Source organism: Podarcis filfolensis (genome assembly GCF_964270895.1).
Source record: "Podarcis filfolensis genome assembly, chromosome: Z".
NCBI lineage: Eukaryota > Metazoa > Chordata > Lepidosauria > Squamata > Lacertidae > Podarcis > Podarcis filfolensis.
This window is the reverse complement of record NC_139617.1, coordinates 21,011,534-21,032,077: the sequence shown is the minus strand read 5'-3', so window position 1 is coordinate 21,032,077 and position 20,544 is coordinate 21,011,534. Positions and strand designations below refer to the sequence as shown.

At 41.4% G+C, this 20,544-nt stretch overlaps 1 protein-coding gene and 1 long non-coding RNA gene across 12 annotated transcripts in view; one reads left to right on the top strand and one right to left on the bottom strand.

The window, feature by feature from the left end:
* Positions 1–7,226, bottom strand: part of HDX (highly divergent homeobox) — a 52,208-nt gene extending 44,982 nt beyond the window's left edge. For 2 of the 11 annotated variants that reach the window (XM_083595928.1, XM_083595929.1), the window contains exon 1: positions 6,532–7,226. Coding sequence is in view for 5 of the 11 variants with exons in the window: in XM_083595923.1 (XP_083452049.1) it covers positions 5,771–5,899 (129 nt within the window). In the remaining 6 variants the exon portion in view is untranslated. Of the gene's footprint in view, positions 1–5,546; positions 6,057–6,310; positions 6,511–6,531 lie in introns of those variants that run through there. The other 9 variants (XM_083595920.1, XM_083595927.1, XM_083595924.1 and 6 more) reach the window with 8 other exon arrangements.
* LOC310754356 lies at positions 6,862–9,516 on the top strand. The gene is made up of 2 exons (XR_014543744.1): positions 6,862–7,000; positions 8,176–9,516. It is a non-coding gene; the product is annotated as an uncharacterized lncRNA (long non-coding RNA).
* The last annotated feature ends 11,028 nt before the right edge of the window (positions 9,517–20,544 follow it).

Sequence of the window (20,544 nt, the reverse complement as noted above, 5' to 3'; positions counted from 1 at the left end):
AGGTGAATTATTGGACTTCCTGTTTGGCTGCCATGGTGAATGGCTGTGCCCATAACAGTGCAGCCCTTTCGTGCAGACAAGGATAATATGGGAGTAATTATCCTCCCAAAGGCCACCCCACCAGGGCTGGGGGGAGCAGGCCACCCCCAGATCATCTGATACCTGCTGCCCATCCTGAAGGAATGCAGGGGGCGCTGGGGGCAATGCACTGCACATCTTGGCATCTCCTCAAAGCTGGCGCCATGAGCAGAGGACACCAGTTTCTGAAGATAAAAATTCAGGCTTATTTAACAGGCATGCTCTGAACTAGCAGAGATAAAATAATTTGCTAATTTAACCAGCCACTGAGAAGGATTTGATATGGAGAAAGACTTTCGTCGTAACTAAAGGACAACTGTTTGAAATATATGAGTGGGCGCTAAGCTACATGCGAAATAAACTTTGTGAAATTTTGACTATGATTCTGGCAATGACCATTATGGGAAAGATGCAAGGAATTCCTGATTGGAGTTACTGAGTTAGCGGGGAGGCACCATCTCGTTAGCAGGAGACTAAAGAGGAGAATTCTAGATATCTGCCCAGGACTAATGGTGGTCTGTGACACAGTTAAAATTATCCCTGTGAGCAGAAAACGAAAGTAGCGTCGATGAGGAGCAAGAATAACATCACAAAGGACTAACCCGCTTGTTGAATTAACTGATGGATTAATTGTATAGTCCCAGGGGGACTATACAATTTGTACTTGTAGTTTTACCTGGTAAACCTCCCCCGAAGGGCAACTGTTTGAAATACGCAAGCGGGCCTGAAAGAGCATTTTGCTGCCGTTGTGGTTTAAATATACAGTGGTACCTCGGGTTACAGATGCTTCAGGTTATATGATTTCGGGTTGCGCACCGCGCCGAACCCGGAAGTACCAGAACGGGTTACTTCCGGGTTTCGGCGCTCGTGCATGCGCAGAAGCGCCAAATCGTGATCCACGCGTACGCAGACGCAGTGCTGCGGGTTGCGAATGTGCCTCCCACACAGATCACTTTCGCAACCCGAGGTTCCACTGTAATACTGACTGGGTGAAGATTCTGGCAGATACCCTCAGTGGAAGATGGAAAGAATTCTGGACTGGAGTTAATGTGTTTCTGCAGAGGTACCAGCATGTTGGGAGATGGAGCGAGATTACAGAGGGGAATTTCAGATTTCTGCCCAGGGTTTGGGATGTGGAATATTATGGCTCCTGTGAGCAGAAACTGAAACTGAAATTGCTGGAGTGTGGATAACAACAGGGAAAATATTTCATCCAGAATTACGAAGGCAAAAGTTGAACAGACCAGTGGTTGCAAAAATAAATGAAAATTAAATGAAGGATTAACATCGGAATGGTTTATTGACTAACTAAGAAATGCTATGTGATATTTAGATGATCAGCATTTCGTGAAATTCAGAGCATGGGAAGACACCCAAAGATACATAATTTGGCATTGATATTTGGCTTTTTTATTGTATTGTAATTTGGAATGTTTTAATGTGTTTTTATTGGATTATTAAAATGGAAAACTTAATAAATATTATTTTTAAAAAAATGATTGCTAGGTGAACTATTATTTCTCACAAACCATTTATATGTGGCTCAAATGCAAAAAAAATAAAAAATAAAAATTAAATACCAAAGAGGAAAAACTGCCACATATTTAACCGTAAACTGTATCCTCACACACACTATAACAGCTCCTAGCCCGCAGTAAGCATAGATCTAAAACTAAAGCGTTCTTAACAGGTCTACTCACTTTCCTAAACAGAAATATAGGAAGCAGGATTCTATCATCCCTAGCATTGTGTACTCTGTCTGGCAGCAACTCTCCAAAGTTTTGGGCAGAGATGTTTCTTACCACCTCCTACTTCAGGTCTGGGGAACCTCTGTCCTTTCAGATGCTACTGAACAACAACTCCCATCATCTCTGGTGACTGGGCAGATGGGTGGAGTCGTTCAGCAACATGTGTAGGACCAAATGTTCTCCACACCTGTCCAACCTGGTCCTTTTAAATGCAGGTCGCCAGGGATTGAACCTTGGACCTTTTGCAGGTGAATCCTGTGCTCTACCACTGAACTAAAGGCCTTCAACAAGGTTGATTTCCAAATAAATGGACACAGCATTCTAACTTGAGACAATACTTCATTATGTGTTAGATTTAACAACATATACAACAGCTTAGATTTAACCTGATAGCAAGAGTAATGTTGGCTATAGAAATGAGTTAAAAGCAATTGTGCTACACGTTTCATACCAAGGTTAGACATAGCTCCAAAACAGTTGACTTGGAAAAGGCAGAGGGACCAGCAAACAAAGTCTAATCAAATATGCACCAGAGTAAATCTCATTTGTTTCAATGGTATTTAGGCCTACAGCAGACGTAACTTTGAGCAGTGGTTGCTGCCATCTTCGTAGCTACCTCCATGGTAACGTGTACATTTTCTAACAATTAATGGGTTAGCAAAACCTATACTTGTAAGCCCAAAAGAATGGCAAGTTCCTTTTTAGAAGCCTTTATCAATCCATTGGTACCATCAACCTGGACATTGGAAGTACTTGTTGGCTCCATTTTTTCCCCATAGAGAAATGTACTACTTTTGAATGAAAAGTCAATAACTGCATATGAAGTGAACACTCATTAAAGAGACTTCCAACTACAGCCAGAGAACAAAGTAATGCAGGGAAAAATCAATAACAAAAAAATGCCACCTTGCTGATAAAGACCCCAGAAGAATGCTAGTTGGCTTATCTCTCTAATATGGGATGCAAGATATAATTCATCAGTGGATGCAAGTCCACAAATTATTCGGAGGCTCAAAGAAGGATATCAGCAATAGCTATTTGTATGGCTACTATTGCTGAAAAAGGACCATTGTCATTTGCAAAGATGTGCATGTTGCAGATCCTCAGATTAGTGTGTGCTTTTCTTTTTCAGAAAAGCTGGTTGCTTACATCACCTAAATACGCAACACACATTTAAAGTGCATGACCAAATAATCCTGGGAACTGTAGTTTACCACTCACAACTAGAACACCTAGCACCATTCAAACACTATAGTCCCCAGGATTCTTTAGAGACCATCATTTTCTTTAAATGCACACAGCTTAGAATCAAGGGGTGACTAACCTATGGACCTCAAGGTGTTATTGGACTCAACAGTTCTCATCAGCACCAGTCAGAATGGCTAAGCCAGAGGCATGGTTAACCCAGAGGCTGGATTACTGCATTGCGTTCTATGTGGGGCTACCCTTGGGTTTGGTCCAAAAGCTCTAGCTGGTACAGAATGTGGTAGATAGCTGACAGTAGATTACATAATGAAAACATCTGCACTGCTTGCCACCTGCTACCAGGTTTGTGGCTCTTATATTAATTGCAACTTGACTACTGAAATCATCTGCCAAGAGTGTCTATGGTTGCACTGCAAGTAGGTAAGACTCATCTGATGTCAACACAAGCTTTCAGTGTCATCAGCCCAGTCTTGTGGAATGCAGTAGACACCATCAGTTTACTGATTTTTTTTCTATATCACTAGGCTTATGTAGACAATAAAATAGAAAGGGAGGGGAACTCTTATGGTTAGTGATCTGTGATTTGGTTTCTAGAATTTATATATTTGTTGTGCAACATATTTGCATTTTTAATGAAATTGCTACATGTAGCTATTTTTACTAATAAACATTGGGAGTTGAAATTCAGTGTCTGGAGGTTAGTCACCTATGATCGAAATGATATATGGATATGAATGTCAGATACTACTTACTGCACCTGACAAGATTAAATCTGGTGCACAAAACTTAATGCCATTATAAATGGGTAAAGACAAGGAGGACAGAGGATGAGGTGGTTGGACGGTGTTCTCGAAGCTACCAACATGAGTTTGACCAAACTGTGGGAGGCAGTGGAAGACAGGAGTGCCTGGCATGCTCTGGTCCATGGGGTCACAAAGAGTCAGACACGACTAAACAACAACAACAAAGACTGTATGATGTTACAGCAGATATATGTGTTTGATCAAACTCTGGTACTTCTTATCCAGCACTGAGAATAGGAATACCAAACACATGCTCACACAAAATACCTGACTTTGCATGAACAGTGCTGAGGGATTTTCTTAACCTTCACACCTTAACACCAGGTATGGCCATACAGAAGTCCTTCCATATCTGAAGTTCTGGTTTAACTGGGAAATTGAATATCCACTTGCAATTTCCATGGGACAAAAACAGAGTCTGGTGGTTAAATGTTGGACTAGGGAGACCAGGATTGAAATCCCCACTCAGTAATAAAGCTCACTGGATGACCTTGGGACAGTCATCCTAACCAACCTACTTCGCAGGGTTATTGTGAGGATGAAAGGAGTGGTGAGCAGTATTCAAAATTAGCCAGGGGCATTTTGCTCCTGGCTTTCGACCCCTTGCAACCAAATGAAAATGCCTAGACATCTAACATCTCCACCATCTGGAGATCACTGGATTTGGACTGTTGTCACACAATAATGCCGCGTCCTGTAGAATTCTATCAGTTATATTTTATATGCACTATCTGAATGAATTTCTGGAACCAAATTGCTTTTTCTCCTGGAAAAAAAGAGGTAAGCTATAAATACGATAAATAAATAATTAAAAAAGCTGGGTGCTTTCTATTACTGCTATGCTGATGCCACTGAAGACCAAAAGCCAACACAGATGGTGAATGCAATGTAGATACTCGTAACATACCACACCACCATGCACATTTTGTTTTTTCCTGACAAGCAACAATATGCTCCCTTAGACACTGCATGAAGAAGATTCCTAGGCATTTATCTCATCAGCCCTAAGATGCACCTGTCTCAATATCACAACTGATAAACCTTTTTTGCAAAAATACCACCTCACCACCACAAAGATCACTATACAGCGGTACCTCTGGTTATGTACTTAGTTCGTTCTGGAGGTCCGTTCTTAACCTGAAACTGTTCTTAACCTGAAGCACCATTTTAGCTAATGGGGTCTCCCACTGCCGCTGCACTGCCACTGCACAATTTCTGTTCTCAACCTAAAGCAAAGTTCTTAACCCGAGGTACTATTTCTGGGTTAGCATAGTCTGTAACCTGAAGCGTATGTAACTAGAGGTACCACTGTATACCACATTATGAAGCAAATACAGTGGTACCTCGGGTTAAAGCCACTTCAGGTTACAGCCGCTTCAGGTTACAGAGGCCCCATTTGCTAAAGTGGTGCTTCAGGTTAAGAACAGTTTCAGGTTAAGAACGGACCTCCAGAACAAATTCAGTTCTTAACCCAAGGTACCACTGTACATTACATTTGCCTTCATGAACATTTACTTCGGGAAAAGCCAAAGACACACATGACATAAGAACACTTGACTGTGTTCACAGACAAACCATTAGCAACTCCCCATTTTCTTTTCTTCATTGCCAACACCTGCCAAATGCAACTATTGTCCTGCACTCTCCCCAATAAGTTGCAATTTTCAAAACACATATACATATTAATGAAGATGAAAACTCGCATTCTTACCAACAAAAAAGTTAGACTAGCGTTACAGGAGGCACACCACCACCAATTATACACCACCACCAGGTTCGACTTTTTACACGGCAGACGCACAGGCAAGCTAAGCAGGCACAAACGCCTATTCCTTTTCCCTACAACTTGCACAAACTTTGCTTCTCTGCCTACTCCTTGTGCAACTTCTGTAACTCGTAGTTTTAGCAACTAAACCTGCCACTACGCATGCGTACTTTTTCAAATATTGGAGGATTGGGGCTGTAGGGATTGATATAAACGTCGGGCGATATGGAGTCTAAAATCCGAGATATTCTCGTGGAGCGACGCCCGCTCCCGCTTTTGGATTTCAAAATCCGAGACATTCTCGAGGTGCGCCGCAAACCCCAACAGCAAGCAGCGTGCTAAAAGCTGAGCAGTGCTGCCCTTTGGTGGCAGAAACAGCACCGCCCAAGACGCTGCTTTCCCAAACTCTGGGCTACCGCTGGCACGACTTCGTCTTCTCAGTCCCGCCTCGCTCTCCGCCCAAGGGCATGCGCACAAGCGCCTCGTTTTATACTCGCGCGCAGCGCGTAAGCGCCTCCAAGTTCGCGCAAGGGGGCTGATCACGCTGGCGTCTCCTGCCGCAGATCAACCGAATGCTCAGGTGCGCATGCGCCCCCGAGTTATGGTCCGCGAGCTCCAGGTTGAAGCCGAGGCTCGGGAGTTTTTTTGTGTCCCCCCCCTTCCTTTCCTTCCCTCCCTCGATCTCGATTCCCCGGCTCCTCCCCCCTCACCTCAAAGCCTTCAGCCAAGAAGTGATAGCGCGGGGGAGGGGGCAGCGTCTTCCTCGATCGTAGCCCCCACAGGCCATCGAAGAGGCCGCCCGTCAAGTCCTCACACCGCCGCCCTTCTCCCCCTCCCCACGATCTTCCTCACTCGGCCCCCCCTCAGGGTCCGCGCGCCGATCGCGCCCCTCCCCCCCTCCCTGCGCCCGATCCCCTGCCGCCGAACCCACCGTGCTCTGTGGGGCAGGCGGGGCTGGTCCGGGGGGGCCCAGGGCTCCGAATTCAGCCGGTTTCGGCTGGGTCGGTCCCGGCGTCACACAATGAAATCAGCGCCTCCGATCATTAATTCTCATCATGATCGTGACGTCAGCGTAGACAGCGGCCAATCGGAGCTCGAGATCAGCGCTGGCCGGGACAGTCTCTGTGCCCCCGCCTCTCAATCTCCCCCCCGGGGGGGTAGAGCCTGATCTAAGGAACAGCCCCCGCTTGGAAGGCGGGAGAGTGGAGGGCGGCCGTGTATGGGAGATAACGGAGAGGAGGAGCGTCCGTGGCGATTCTCTTGATGAACCAGCTTGGCCAAGAGACGGAGGGAGGGCTGGCCGGTTCGGGGAACGGCGGCGTTTGGGATTGAAGAGATATTCACCGGGATTCTGTCTGACGGGAGAAAGACCTGGAAAACGGGAGCGGGCGGGAGCTGAGGTAGCAGGCGGCGCTGCCCGCGTGTCAAGCGTTCAGACAAACACAACACCTGAGGGGACAAAACGCAGAGAATAGTGATTCCTGCTTCCCTGGTCAAGATTTGAAGTCACCACAAGCATAGAACAGCAAACACCGGCCTCTTAGGTTTTGCTTGCTAAAAAGACCTCACTTTTTCATTATACACACATAACTGAAATGAACTACAAAATTCGGAATTGCCATTACATCTCAAAACGATCTAAAATGTGACAAAAGTTGCTGTAACATAGTTTGCAAGAGTTGTGAGGCACTTTCCAACCATGGCTTTAAAAGCTGTTTTTTTGGTGAATAAATAAATCAGATTTAAAGACAGGCACTGGTGCTCTCAAGAGTAGCAGATCTGGAACACTGCTGCTGTTGACAGCGACATCAAGTTGTGGTAACTTCTCTACACTTCATAATGGCTAATTAACAGCACAGCCTCCAGGGCCGGAGCTAAGAAATTTTGACGCCTGAGGCGAACCACAGAATGGCTCTCTTCCAAGGAAGAAGGGGTGAGTTTAGATCTATACCAGGAACAAGGGGGAATAGAGATCTACCCCAGGATCTGTTGCCTCTGTGGATCCTGCCTCCTGAGGCAGTTGCCTCACTTTGCCTCATGGATGGGCCAGCTCTGATAGTTTTATCAGTGTCTACTCAGAAGTAACCACACTATCGCATTTCTCAGATTTGTATCCCACACCTTCAACCCCAAATGCTGTTCCCAAAGCAGCTAATAAGATTAAGACTGCCATCCTAGGCAAAATTTGAAATATTTTCTCATGGTACTGTGTCTACAGCAGCAAACGTAAGCCATATCTACTCTGAGTAAATCCTGTGGAATTCAATGGAACTTAACTTCATATATGGGTAGACGGGCAGGTCTATTGATTGCAGTTTTGTTAGCTCTCCACATTTCTGCAGCAATTCGCTGCAGAATTTGCTATTTATTTGTTTTTTTAAAAGAAAATATATTCATTAGAATTTCATCAGCATTTTGACTCTACAACTCAATGGGTTTTGACTTTAGGCATGATCCTCGGAACATAACCCTCACATAAGTTACTGAAGTGCTATTAATTTTGATAGTTGTGTTCTACTCATGTTTAAATGCTTGTGCCTTTACTATTATCTTATTTCAATGTTGTCTTTTTCAGGCTGCAATTCTAATCTATCCACCTAAATGCTGATTGTTGGAGAGGCTCTCTTCAGTGGAGGTCCTAGCTTTGCGCAAACAAGCACTAAGCTATCATCAGCACTAACCAGTAAAAAAAAAAACAAAAACTAAAGAGGGCATTTGGGAGCAAGAGCTGAGACTTGTGATCTGCTGGATCCTAAACCCTGTGGATAAGGATCGGATTCCCAGAATAGCTGACTGGGCTTGCTGTGTCCCTTCTGTCAAGAGAAAGAGCATGCATGCTTCTAAGCAGCACAGGACTTCATAGTTAAAAAGCAATAAGGAAGCCAAGCTAGCCATAAACAAAACATATTCCTTCTGTAATATAAAATATAAAAGTCTATATTTTCTAAACCATTATGGTCTCAAAGCATTTTAATAAGTAACATATGCATTGAGAGAAGGTGAGATACAGCAACTGCCATCCCCTGGAGCTGCCCCTACTGAGTATAAATCTTGAACTCTTCATTCAGTGCAGGTGCTGAAGTCACTGCTATTCAGCATGGGAGATGTTTGAAATGCTAAAATATTGTTGCAGTTCCAGGCACTTACCATGGGTTTGATTTCCTTGGAATGAGGGACAGCAGAGACTATGTTGTCTTTAAGATATATGGTTTACTTACACATATGTATAACCTGAGCCTATGATGGAGGGGCTCACAGTATCCACCCCCCTGGAAGGTCTTGCTTCTCCCAAAGTCACAGCTTTGGATTCCAGAAGCAATCAAGCATGGCTCACATTCTCTGGCTTCTGCTTGCTTCCAGCCTAGCTCACACACACTTTGGCTTTTGTCTTTCTTACTACTAGCCAGGTGAGGAAGGGGGTCCACCTATTTGCACTGTGTTACAGAGCAATGTCCTTTGTTATGCTTTCCCCAATAAAGTTTATTAAGGTTAGAAAGAAAATATACAAAGGTTAATATCAGATATCCAATATCTTTTCATCAAAGAAAAAAAAAGAATCTAAATAAAAACATAAACCAGAAGGAGGAAAAGAAGTGTAATTTGCCTAGCTAATTCAGCAATGGAATCCTCCCATCCTAGCAAGCATGGGCAATAGCTGAAGATGATGAGTTACATTTTTATATTTTATTAATTTTGTATACCACACTTTATCCGTAGATCTCGGGGCAGTTCACAGCATAAAAATAGAATTAAAAAAACAGAAAATGCATGATTAAAACAATCATTTTCCTTTTTATCCTTTTTGGACAGTTTTATCCTAAAGTATTTCCTACTATGTTTCATTAACTGTGTTGTATTCTGAGCCATGTATATGATGCACTTTTTCTATGCCGATAAAGGAGATTGATTGATTGAATGAATTTTATCTAATCTTAACACAAACTGCATTTATTTTAATAAAAGTCATAGATTAATTATAAAATAATATGTTTTAAAAAAATGAGCTCTTGAGACCCTTAACACATTCTGAAAATTAATTAAGTACAAATGCTAGCAGAGGAAAAGGATTACCGTATTTTTCGTCCCATAGGACACTCCGTCCCATAGGACGCACCTAGTTGTTTGGGGGGGAAATAAAGGAAATTTTTTTTTCCTTTATTTCCCCCCAAAAACCAGGTCGGGGAACAGCGGGATGACGGCACTGCGCCTCCCCGCTGTCCCCCGAGCATGTGGGGCTGGCCGATGTCTGCCCAGCACGCGGGGCACCCTGCTTCAGGGCACCCTGCGCGCCGGGCGGCAGGCTGCTATCCGCAGCGCGGGGAGCCCTGCGGGAACTCCCCAGGGCTCTCCACACTGCGGATGTCTGCCTGGCGCGCGGGGCGCTCTGCTTCAGGGCGCCTCACGCGCCGGGTCGGCAGGCTGCTATCCGCAACCTAGGGAGCCCTCTGGGAACTCCCGCGGGCTCCCCAGGCTTGCTGATAGCTTCCTGAAGCCTGGAGAGCGAGAGGGGTCGGTGCGCACCAACCCCTCTCGCTCTCCAAGCTTCAGCGAAAGCTTGTATTCGCCCCATAGGACGCACACAGATTTCCCCTTCATTTTTGGAGGGGGAAAAGTGTGTCCTATAGGGCGAAAAATACGATAGTTTGTAAATTGTACACTAAATTGCTTAACGTAACATAGGGATGTATGGAACCCCTTAAAAAAAGGTATGGGGACTAGATGCTGGCACACAAACTCTTCTCAAGGATTGGAATCAGATTTGGGAATTGCAACCCTTAAAATCTTTTTCCAGTTTTCTTAGGGAAAACCCCTTAAATATATTACACAGGTGGTATCACACTCCTTTGCAAATGTCAAAAATGTTTTCTTCTATATCTCCTAATCATGGGAAGGAGTGATATGAACTTAGTACTTACTATCATTTATGGTGGGAATGTCGGTTGGTGCAAGATTTTTGGAATTTGGAGAGAAATGATAAATATTACTAAAGAAACTTCTGCCTGCAGTCCAAAATTACTGTTGCTGAATATTTTTTATAATTTAATGTAACAACCCCAATCACAAGCCTGGCAAATCTGGAACTATCTTTGACAATCTGATAGCGTTTATAGTATTTAATTGGACTTTGTTTTTTAAACTCATGTGCCTATTTTATAGTTTTGCTTTTCATCTTTTCATTTTTATCTGCTGTTAATTGTTCTCTCTGTTTTACATACATTATAAAATGAAATAATACTAAACTTCAGTGCTTTTTTTGAGGGGGTACGAACCTCATTTTTGCCCAAGGCTTCCCTGCCTCCTTCCACAGTACCACAGTCCCACTGAGGGAGGGCAGGGCTCTCCAACCCTCTCCAACCAGAGCATCATTGCCTCCTGCCTGCCCTGCTTTGGGGAGCAGCCCTGCTGCCTCCTTCCATGAGCATGTGCAGAGTGCTTCTCCGGTTTGTCCACTTGGCTGTCCCTCCTCTGGCCATTTTTGGACAGTGAGTCCTGACACCTTTTTTCCTAGGAAAAAAAGCACTGCTAAACTTTGCACACACAGAGACAAATAAATGCTGCCACAATTCCTATGTTTCGGTGTCATGGGAGGGCTGTCATCTTTTACTAGAGATTTCTAGGTGGGCCAATATTTGCCCTGTATCCAAGAAATGTGGCACCACGTGGGTACTCCCACACAGGTAGATGAGTCAAACACTAGATCCAAGCAAGTCCCCCAATATCCACACCAATAGGTCCAAATATATTATTTATTCCAATATGTTAATATACAGCCACAAAAGACCCTTTTGTCCAATAGCATAATAAAGTTACATAAGAAAAGAGTAGCTCCCCTTTGTGGGTCCTATCCTAGGAGAGTACAGGCATAACAAGAAAAATAGACAAACTTAGGAAGGCTTTCCCTCATCCTTTACTCTTTTATGCCTGGGCCCCCCTTTAAGCAACATCAGCAAAGTCCACAGCCTCCAGATCAGGCAAATAAGCAGAGATGTCAAGTGGTTTTTTAGCAGGGGGGTTTAATAAATGCTTAATTTAACAAATGCTTTTCTAGCCTTTTTATGCGCAAATGCACTAATTACTGAGGAAATTTTTTGATGCCATTCACTTTTAACATTGAGCGAATGGCAAAACATGCATCTGTTACCAAAAAACATACTGTCTTTTACCAAATCATATTTCTTGCTCGCTTGAATCTGTAGCTCCAAGCTGTTAAGAGTGTTTCACAATTTGATGCCATGTGCTTAAAAACAGTGTGTTAAATTTGAGATACCCTTTGCATGGGCGTAACCAGGATTTTTGTTGGGGGGGGGCAGGACTTTTGTTAGGGGAGCGGAACTGATGTGATTGGTCAGTTAGTTAGTTAAGAATTTCTATTGTTTTATTTAATTTAGAGGGGCAGCTGTCCCCCCCCCGGCTACACCCATGCATTTGAGCTTAAATGGCCCTCCTAACCCCCCCCCCTTCTGATTGACCCTGGGCATCCTGTTGGGCAAACCCAGTCTAGTCTTAGGCTGCAAACACACCACAGATTTAAAGCACATGTCTTCCCATGAAATAATCCTGGAAACTATAGTTTGTTAAACATGCTGGGAATTGTAGCTCTGTGATGGGTAAGCTACAGTCCCTGTGATTTAATTGTATTTGGGGGTGGGGTGTAACCATGTTAGTGGAGCAACTACAGAGCTGGTAAGTTCGGACCTGAGGGAACAGTGAGTGAAAGAAGCATATAATTGAAGAAAGGAATCAATGTATGGCTGGTGAAAAACTAGGGACAAGAGGTGTGGCAGGTGAGGACAGGCAAGGGGTATGTGTGGGTCTGGGTACCAAAAAAGCAAAATAAATAAATAAATAAATAGAAAAGCTGGATTTGAGATATTGATTTGAATAAACTAGCCAAATTCATGCTTTCTTCCTAAACGCTACACTCACCAGTTACAAACTGCATAAATCAATCCCTCTCTTTAAAAGGGAAAACTCAAAGGTCGAAGGGTCAGCATGTCTACATTATTTAGCAGATACTGACTATAATGGTGCCTTCAATTGAATAAACGCTTCTCCACTAGATACAGCCCTACAATCCAAAGTTAACTCCTAGTCTGCATGAGTTTATCAATAATTGAGAAGGGGGTCATTTTTGAACAGCACAAGTGGGAATTTATAGAGGCTACATGGTGCTTTTTACTGCAGAGCCTAAATGATAGTTATTTTCAAGTATATAATTACATACCTTTAGCTGGCAATGAGCTTATTATTTTAATAAAATTTCAAAGAGCTGTAATAGTCCATAATCAGTACTCAACATTCTAGATGGCCTGAGCTGAGCACATGATAATAATTCCCTAAAACATAAAGAGCTTTGCTTAGGGGAGACACTTCCACAATTACAGGGAATTGTGATCTAGAAATAGCACTGCTATGTTTTATTTATTGTAAATTGCTGCAATGCTTGTTCTGTTACCATCTATTTACTGTGTGTTGCTTTAACAGTTTAATTCACCCACCACGGTAAAATTACTAAGCTTAAGTGCAAGATATTTTAAGAAATCAAGCATGACAATGGTATAGGAGCCACGAACCATTAGGAGTCCAGGGACACACTTGAAAAGCATTTTTAATTTTTAATTTTAAAGTCATCAGCACCACAAAATAGCCATATCAGAGAAGAAAACTAATCAGTGCTCAGATCCCACCCACCCCCCATCCAAAACAGGCAAAATGCTTACACGCCTAGACAAAGGAAACAGAGACCAAAACAGCCCCACCAAAAGGCAATACCTCCCAATTGCAATAAGTACAAGCAGTTGGTACTTGCAACTAATATATGCTTTTTGCTCCTATCAGCCTTCTCTGGAGTAAGGAGCCAGTTGTATGTAATCTACTCCTCCGTTCTGAACTGTATTAAAACCAGGCTCCTTGGAGACCCATACCAGAAATTCTGTTGTTGGTTAACTCTTGTTTTAGTTTGTATTTATCTACGAAAACCTAGATTAGTTGGGGGTGGGGGGTAATACTGAATTTATTCTGTGTTTGCCAAATTGTTGGCTTTTGTCATTTTTAAATTTACTTACATGTTCTGTATTTTATATGTTTGCATTTCTAATGCTTTGTATTTCAATGTTTTGAATGTTTGCTGTAAGCTGCTTAGGGCACAGCTTATTGTGGAAAAGCAACATATAAATAAATTCAATGAATTTGGGTGTCTTAACATTAGACCAGCTGATAAACAAAGAGGATGAATTTTATACTTATTCCGTCTTAAGAGACAAATACAGATTACCTACAAATGCTCAATGGCAGTATCTCCAGATAAAACACTTGCTAACCACCATCTACAGACCAACAGCTTTTACAGTCTCGGAGACCCCAGAGATATTGAAGCAGCTGATAAATTCTTACGCAACAAAAAAACTGACCATTAACATATATAAATCTTTGTTACTAGCAAACCAATTTGATAAACTGAGGGAAGAATGGAATAAAGAATTAGAGATCTCAATTTTGACCATAGAGTGAGAAACTGTTTAAAGTGCTATAACATGGGTGTCTCTGGACCTTAGATTGAGGCTCATACAACAACAAAAAATATTTAGAATATACTGGACCCCATTTGTTGTTATTTAGTCATTTAGTGGTGTCCGACTCTTTGTGACCCCATGGACCAGAGCATGCCAGGCACTCCTGTCTTCCACTGCCTCCCGCTGTTTGGTGAAACTCATGGTGGTAGCTTCAAGAACACTGTCCAACCATCTTGTCCTCTGTCGCCCCCTTCTGATTTCCTTCGGAATGGATAGGTTTGATCTTCTTGCAGTCCATGGGACTCTCAAGAGTCTCCTCCAGCACCAGAATTCAAAAGCATCAATTCTTTGGCGATCAGCCTTCCTTATGGTCCAGTTCTCACTTCCATACATCACTACTGGGAAAACCACAGCTTTAACTATACGGACCTTTGTCGGCAAGGTGATGTCTCTGCTTTTTAAGATGCTGTCTATGTTTGTCACTGCTTTTCTCTCAAGAAGCAGGCGTCTTTTAATTTCGTCACTACTGTCACCATCTGCAGTGATCATGGAACCCAAGAAACTAAAATCTCTCACTGCTTCCATTTATTCCCCTTCTATTTGCCAGGAGGTGATGGGACCAGTGGCCATGATCTTAATTTTTTTGATGTTGAGCTTCAGACCATATTTTGCACTCTCTTCTTTCACCCTCATTAAAAGGTTCTTTAATTCCAGCCTCCATCAAGATTGTGTCATCTGCATATCTAAGGTTGTTGATATTTCTTCCGGCAATCTTTGGGATTCATCCAGTCCAGCCTTTCACATGATGAATTCTGCATATAAGTTAAATAAGCAGGGAGACAATATACAGCCTTGTCGTACTCCTATCGCAATTTTGAACCAATCAGTTGTTCCATATCCAGTTCTAACTGTAGCTTCTTGTCCCACATAGAGATTTCTCAGGAGACAGATGAGGTGATCAGGCACTCCCATTTCTTTAAGAACTTGCCATAGTTTGCTGTGGTCGACACAGTCAAATGCTTTTGCATAGTCAATGAAGCAGAAGTAGATGTTTTTCTGGAACTCTCTAGCTTTCTCCATAATCCGGCACATGTTTGCAATTTGGTCTCTGGTTCCTCTGTCGCTTCAAAATCTAGCTTGCACTTCTGGGAGTTCTCAGTCCACATACTGCTTAAGCCTGCCTTGTAGAATCTTAAGCAAAGCTTGCTAGCGTGTGAAACGAGTGCAATTGTGCGGTAGTTGGAGCGTTCTTTGGCACTGCCCTTCTTTGGAATTGGGATGTAGACTGATCTTCTCCAATCCTATGGCCACTGCTGAGTTTTCCAAACTTGCCCGCATATTGAGTGTAGCACCTTAACAGCATCATCTTTTAAAAATTTTAATAGTTCATCTGGAATATCATCACTTCCCCTGGCCTTGTTATTAGCAGTGCTTTCTATGGCCCATTTGACTTCACTCTCCAGGATGTCTGGCTCAAGGTCAGCAACCACACTGCCTGGGATGTACGAGACATCCATAACTTTCTGGTATAATTCCTCTGTGTATTCTTGCCACCTCTTCTTGATGTCTTCTGCTTCTGTTAGGTCCTTTCCACTTTTGTCTTTTATTATGGTAATCTTTGTACAAAATGTTCCTTTCATATCTCCAATTTTCTTGAACAGAGCTCTGGTTTTTCCCATTTTGTTGTTTTCCTCTTTATTTGCATTGCTCATTTAAGAAGGCCCTCTTGTCTCTCCTTGCTATTTTTTGGAAATCTGCATTCAATTTTCTGTATCTTTCACTATCTCCCTGGCATTTTGCTTGCCTTCTCTCTCCCGCTATTTGTAAGGCCTCGTTGGGTAGTCACTTTGCTTTCTTGCATTTCCTTTTCATTGGGGTGGTTTTCTTGCTGCCTCCTGTATAATGTTACAAGCCTCCATCCATAGTTCTTCAGGCACTCTGTCCACCAAATCTAAATCTTTAAACCTGTTCCTCACTTCCACTGTGTATTCATAAGGGATTTGATTTAGATTGTATCTTACTAGCCCAGTGGTTTTTCCTACTTTCTTCAGTTTAAGCTTGAATTTTGCTATAAGAAGTTGATGATCTGAGCCACAGCCAGCTCCAGGTCTTGCTTTTGGCTGCAGAGAATATAATCAATCTGATTTTGATGCTGCCCATCTGGTGATGTCCACTGGACCCCATTATGTTTATTTTAAAAAGGGCTATCTAAAGTATCTAACTGTTGGAGATGCAATAGGGATAATGCTTCTCTAAAACATGCTTTTTTATTGTCCTATATTGAAAGATTTTTGTCAGAAGGTAATTGAAACTATCAAAAGAACTGTACGGAATAACCTTACATTTACAGTGCAAAATATCCTTTTCCAGCACATGGAACCTTACAAAAGGACAATATGAGTGGACTCTCTGCACCCTTACCACAGCAAAATGACTGGAAAAATGAAAATGCAGCTCCCTTCTACGATTGGATTGAAGACTTATACAAACTCAAAACCTTGCATTAAATGCAGACTTGCCATGGAGAAATTCAATGATATTTGGAATCCATTCTTACAAATACTGTAATAGGTTAAGATCTGGTGAAGTACTATAATAACTTTGTAAAATATACAATTTTGGGGGTTTTTTTCCTCCTTCCCCCTTTACTTTCCTTTCTACATGGGTGCTGTTTCTCTACTTCTTTTTATTTCTTTTATTTACATCTCACCATGTTTAGTGCACATATAATTATATATTTTTTAACTTTCAATAAAGATGTCTGGTAAAAATAAATAAATAAACCCAGTCAAATGACAAAATAGAAATCTCATTTTAAAAATAAAAATTGGGTGCTGCAGGTGGTCTTGGAGTGTGTCTGAGGGTGTCATGGTGCCCCTCACAAACATTAGAATAACATTTAGAATATTCTGTTTCCTCCTACAGATATAAATGTATGTGTGTGTGTGTGTATGTATGTGTGTGTGTGTATATATATATATATATATATATATATATATATATATATATAAAATAATAATAATAATAAATTTTATTTATATCCCGCCCTCCCCAGCCGAAGCTGGGCTCAGGGCGGCTAACAATACATATACAATGAAACAATTAAAACATCTTATATTGATATAGTAAGATGACATCTGCTGGTAAAAATGCCACTATCAAGTATTTAAATTTTGCATTTTATTCACTTGTCCATTTCTTTTTCTTATTTACATTGTTAATATTTCTTATTTAAAATCATTTGCAGTGTTAAGCACATTTAAGCATCATTGACTTTTATGGGGGGGGGGAAGGCTGAAATTCTAAAATACACTTACCTGCTACTGTTACCGATTACTGTATTTTTTGCACCATAACACTCACTTTTTTCCTCCTAAAAAGTAAGGGGAAATGTCTGTGCGTGTTATGGAGGGAATGCCTACGGGTGGCATGCCTACGGATTTTCCTCCTCTAAAAACTACGTGCGTGTTATGGTCGGGTGCATGTTATAGAGCGAAAAATATGGTAACAAAATGGGACTTCTGAGAGTATACCATTTGCATTGCACTGTTAAATGTGTGTATGGATCTCTCCTACTGTGTTCAGTTGGACTTAAATACTTAAATACAAACTTCGGCTGGATTATGTTCTATCATATCTGCTGCAGAATAACATAAGGGCGCTATTTATTCAATGCAGCTTAGCACAGCCAAATCACCAACATACCTTCTTGTTTTGTCTTGTTCCAAAATAGCTACAACCAACTCGTTTTGTCTGTGCATTGTGGGAACAGTTCTTCATGTTTTTAGCTGCCCACTCCCAAAATGAGGCATCTGTGAATTCCTCTAGTTCTGCTCCATTAATGTTTTCACTTATATTGCGTTTTGTGGTTTCAATTGCTATTAGCAAACAGCGCAAAAACCTTTGTTATTGGGTGGTATATAAATATTTAAAGTGAAAAAGTGAAATATCCTTTGGGTTCCACATTCTTTGGGTTTTAGAGTATAGCTGAATGATATGGTTTGCCACCATTTTAAAATTATTTTTATTTCAGGGGACTGCTGTTATACTGGGTCTGTCCTATTGTGTAGTTTTTATTGTAACATATTGTTACTTTTTCCGATTTTATGTTTTCTAGAGACTTTATGTAGCAAACAAACAATACATTACATTATAATTTAATAATAATAATAATAATACACATGTACCATCACATTGTAAATCAAAAGAGAAGATCTACATCAGGAACATCAGGAACAAGGGAGAAGAAAGATTGACAGTGGGATCTGGTCTCTCAGTGGATCCTGCCACTTGAGGCAGTCCCCTAACCTTGCCTCATGGGTGAGCCAGCCCTGGAACCTCCAGTTCTGGACCATTGCATTAATGGAAAAGTTAATAAAATATACTTTAAAATAAAACACATATCCAGTTAAAGCTCTCCATGGGAAGAGAAGGAAGACTCAGGAATTTAGAGACTGGTCTGTCTGACTTTGGTACCAGGGAACACACTGAAACTGATCATTATAAAGGAGTCACTTTGTAAGCATTTTTATAACAATGCAGTAATTAGTAGAAACCAGCATGGGTTTGTAAAGAATAAATCCTGCCAAAATGTTTGTTTTAATTGGATTTCTAGTGGTGTGTCTGAGAAACCATTCTCAAAGAAAACTCACTAACTGCTTCCCATCAAACTGTAGAGAGGCTTTGTTTGGGGTGTCGCAGGTCTCTGTTCTGGGCATGGTGCACATCAACAGTTTTATCAATTATCTAGTTCTGTTGACAGGAACCTCTGGCTCTGCAGATATTTGGCCATCAGCTATGGCAGCAATGGCCATTGTAAATAGCCAATGTAGTTCAGCAACATCTGGAGTGACAAAGCTTTGCCCAATCGGATTAGATGAAGAAGTGATGGGACTCTGTATCAAAATTGCAGATGACAAAAAAATAAAATTGGGAGGGAATGCTAACGGAAGACAGGAATAATATTCAAAATGTCCTTGGTAGAACAGAAATTTGGTATACTAAATATCCCATCAAAATAAGATTCAAAAAACATAAATGCAAAGTTATTTGTTTGGGTAAATTAAAAAATGCACAGACATCAGATAGGGATATTTAGTATGAAAGTAGTAAACATTAAAAGGATATCAGGATTGGTGTTGATCAAAACATTAATGGGAGTCAGCAGTGTGATGCAGCTGCAAAAGAGGTGAATGCAAATTTAGGTTCCATTAATCAAACCATAGCTTCCAAGTCACAAGACATAATAGTTCCTCTAGTTAGACTCCATTTGGACTATGGTGTCCAGTTCTGTCCTGGGCACCATATTTTAAGAAGGATGTAGACAAATTGGAAGAGATTCCAAGGAAGGGGAAAAGGCAGTCTGGGATATAGAACGAGTGAATTAAGCATGTTTAGCCTGGAGAAGCAAAGGCAAGAGGGGGCATGGTAGCCTTTTCAAACATTTGAAGGGCTATCATGTAGAAGAAGACAAATACTTGTTCTCTGCTGTCTCAGAGGGAGGAATAAGATCTAATAGGCTTAAGTTACTGGGAAATAGATCTCGATTGAATATTATCTTTAGCTGACAGTTTCTGGGCCCTCATCCTCTTTAATTGACAGCTCTTAGTCCCTCAACATAGTGCATACACCTCTTTGCCAAAATATCACCCTTTATCAAAACCTGCTACTTCTATTGCTGGAAGCTCATTGTAGTAAAACATTTCTGCTCGTGAACGTAAGTTTCTGATATTACATTAATACCTTTGCAACAGCTATAAAGTTGAGGTATTCATGATGTCTTATCACATTATTTTCCTAATGCAATAACCATGTCACCTTTCTAAAAATATATATATAGCAGAATCCCTGCAAGCCTGGATGTTTTATCTTCCACAAAAAGGAACTGTTATTGCTATTCTTCTCCAGTTTCATATCTAAGCTACAGCATTGTTGAGAAGTGTGTCACATATTCATAACTGCTAGTTCCAGTCCAGTATTAATCCCTTTGCAGGGCAGGAACCAACTATTTTGACACACATGGCAAACAACATGAAATGTGCCCCAAAGCTGAACGCATATTTTATGATGTAAAATATTGACAGCAGTTGCAATAAAATTCTATTCAACCATAATGTTTCCAGGTTTGGATCAGACTCTGCTAGTGAATATTCATGACTAGCTTTCAAAATTCTTCTCCAAATCTTGTGATGCAGTTCTCCAGCCAACAATGTTTATAAAGATTCATATATTAGACTGGAAAAATGAGAAACTGAAATTAACAGGTGAATCCATTCCTACTTTGAGCATCAGTAAAATATTCTCCATTTCACTGGCCACACAATCCCTACCATGCATTTGTTAAATACCGACTCCAAGCTTTAAAAATATGTAGATGCATAAGAATGCCATTTCAAATAGTAATAGTTCTATTCTGCATGGCAAACTGGGGT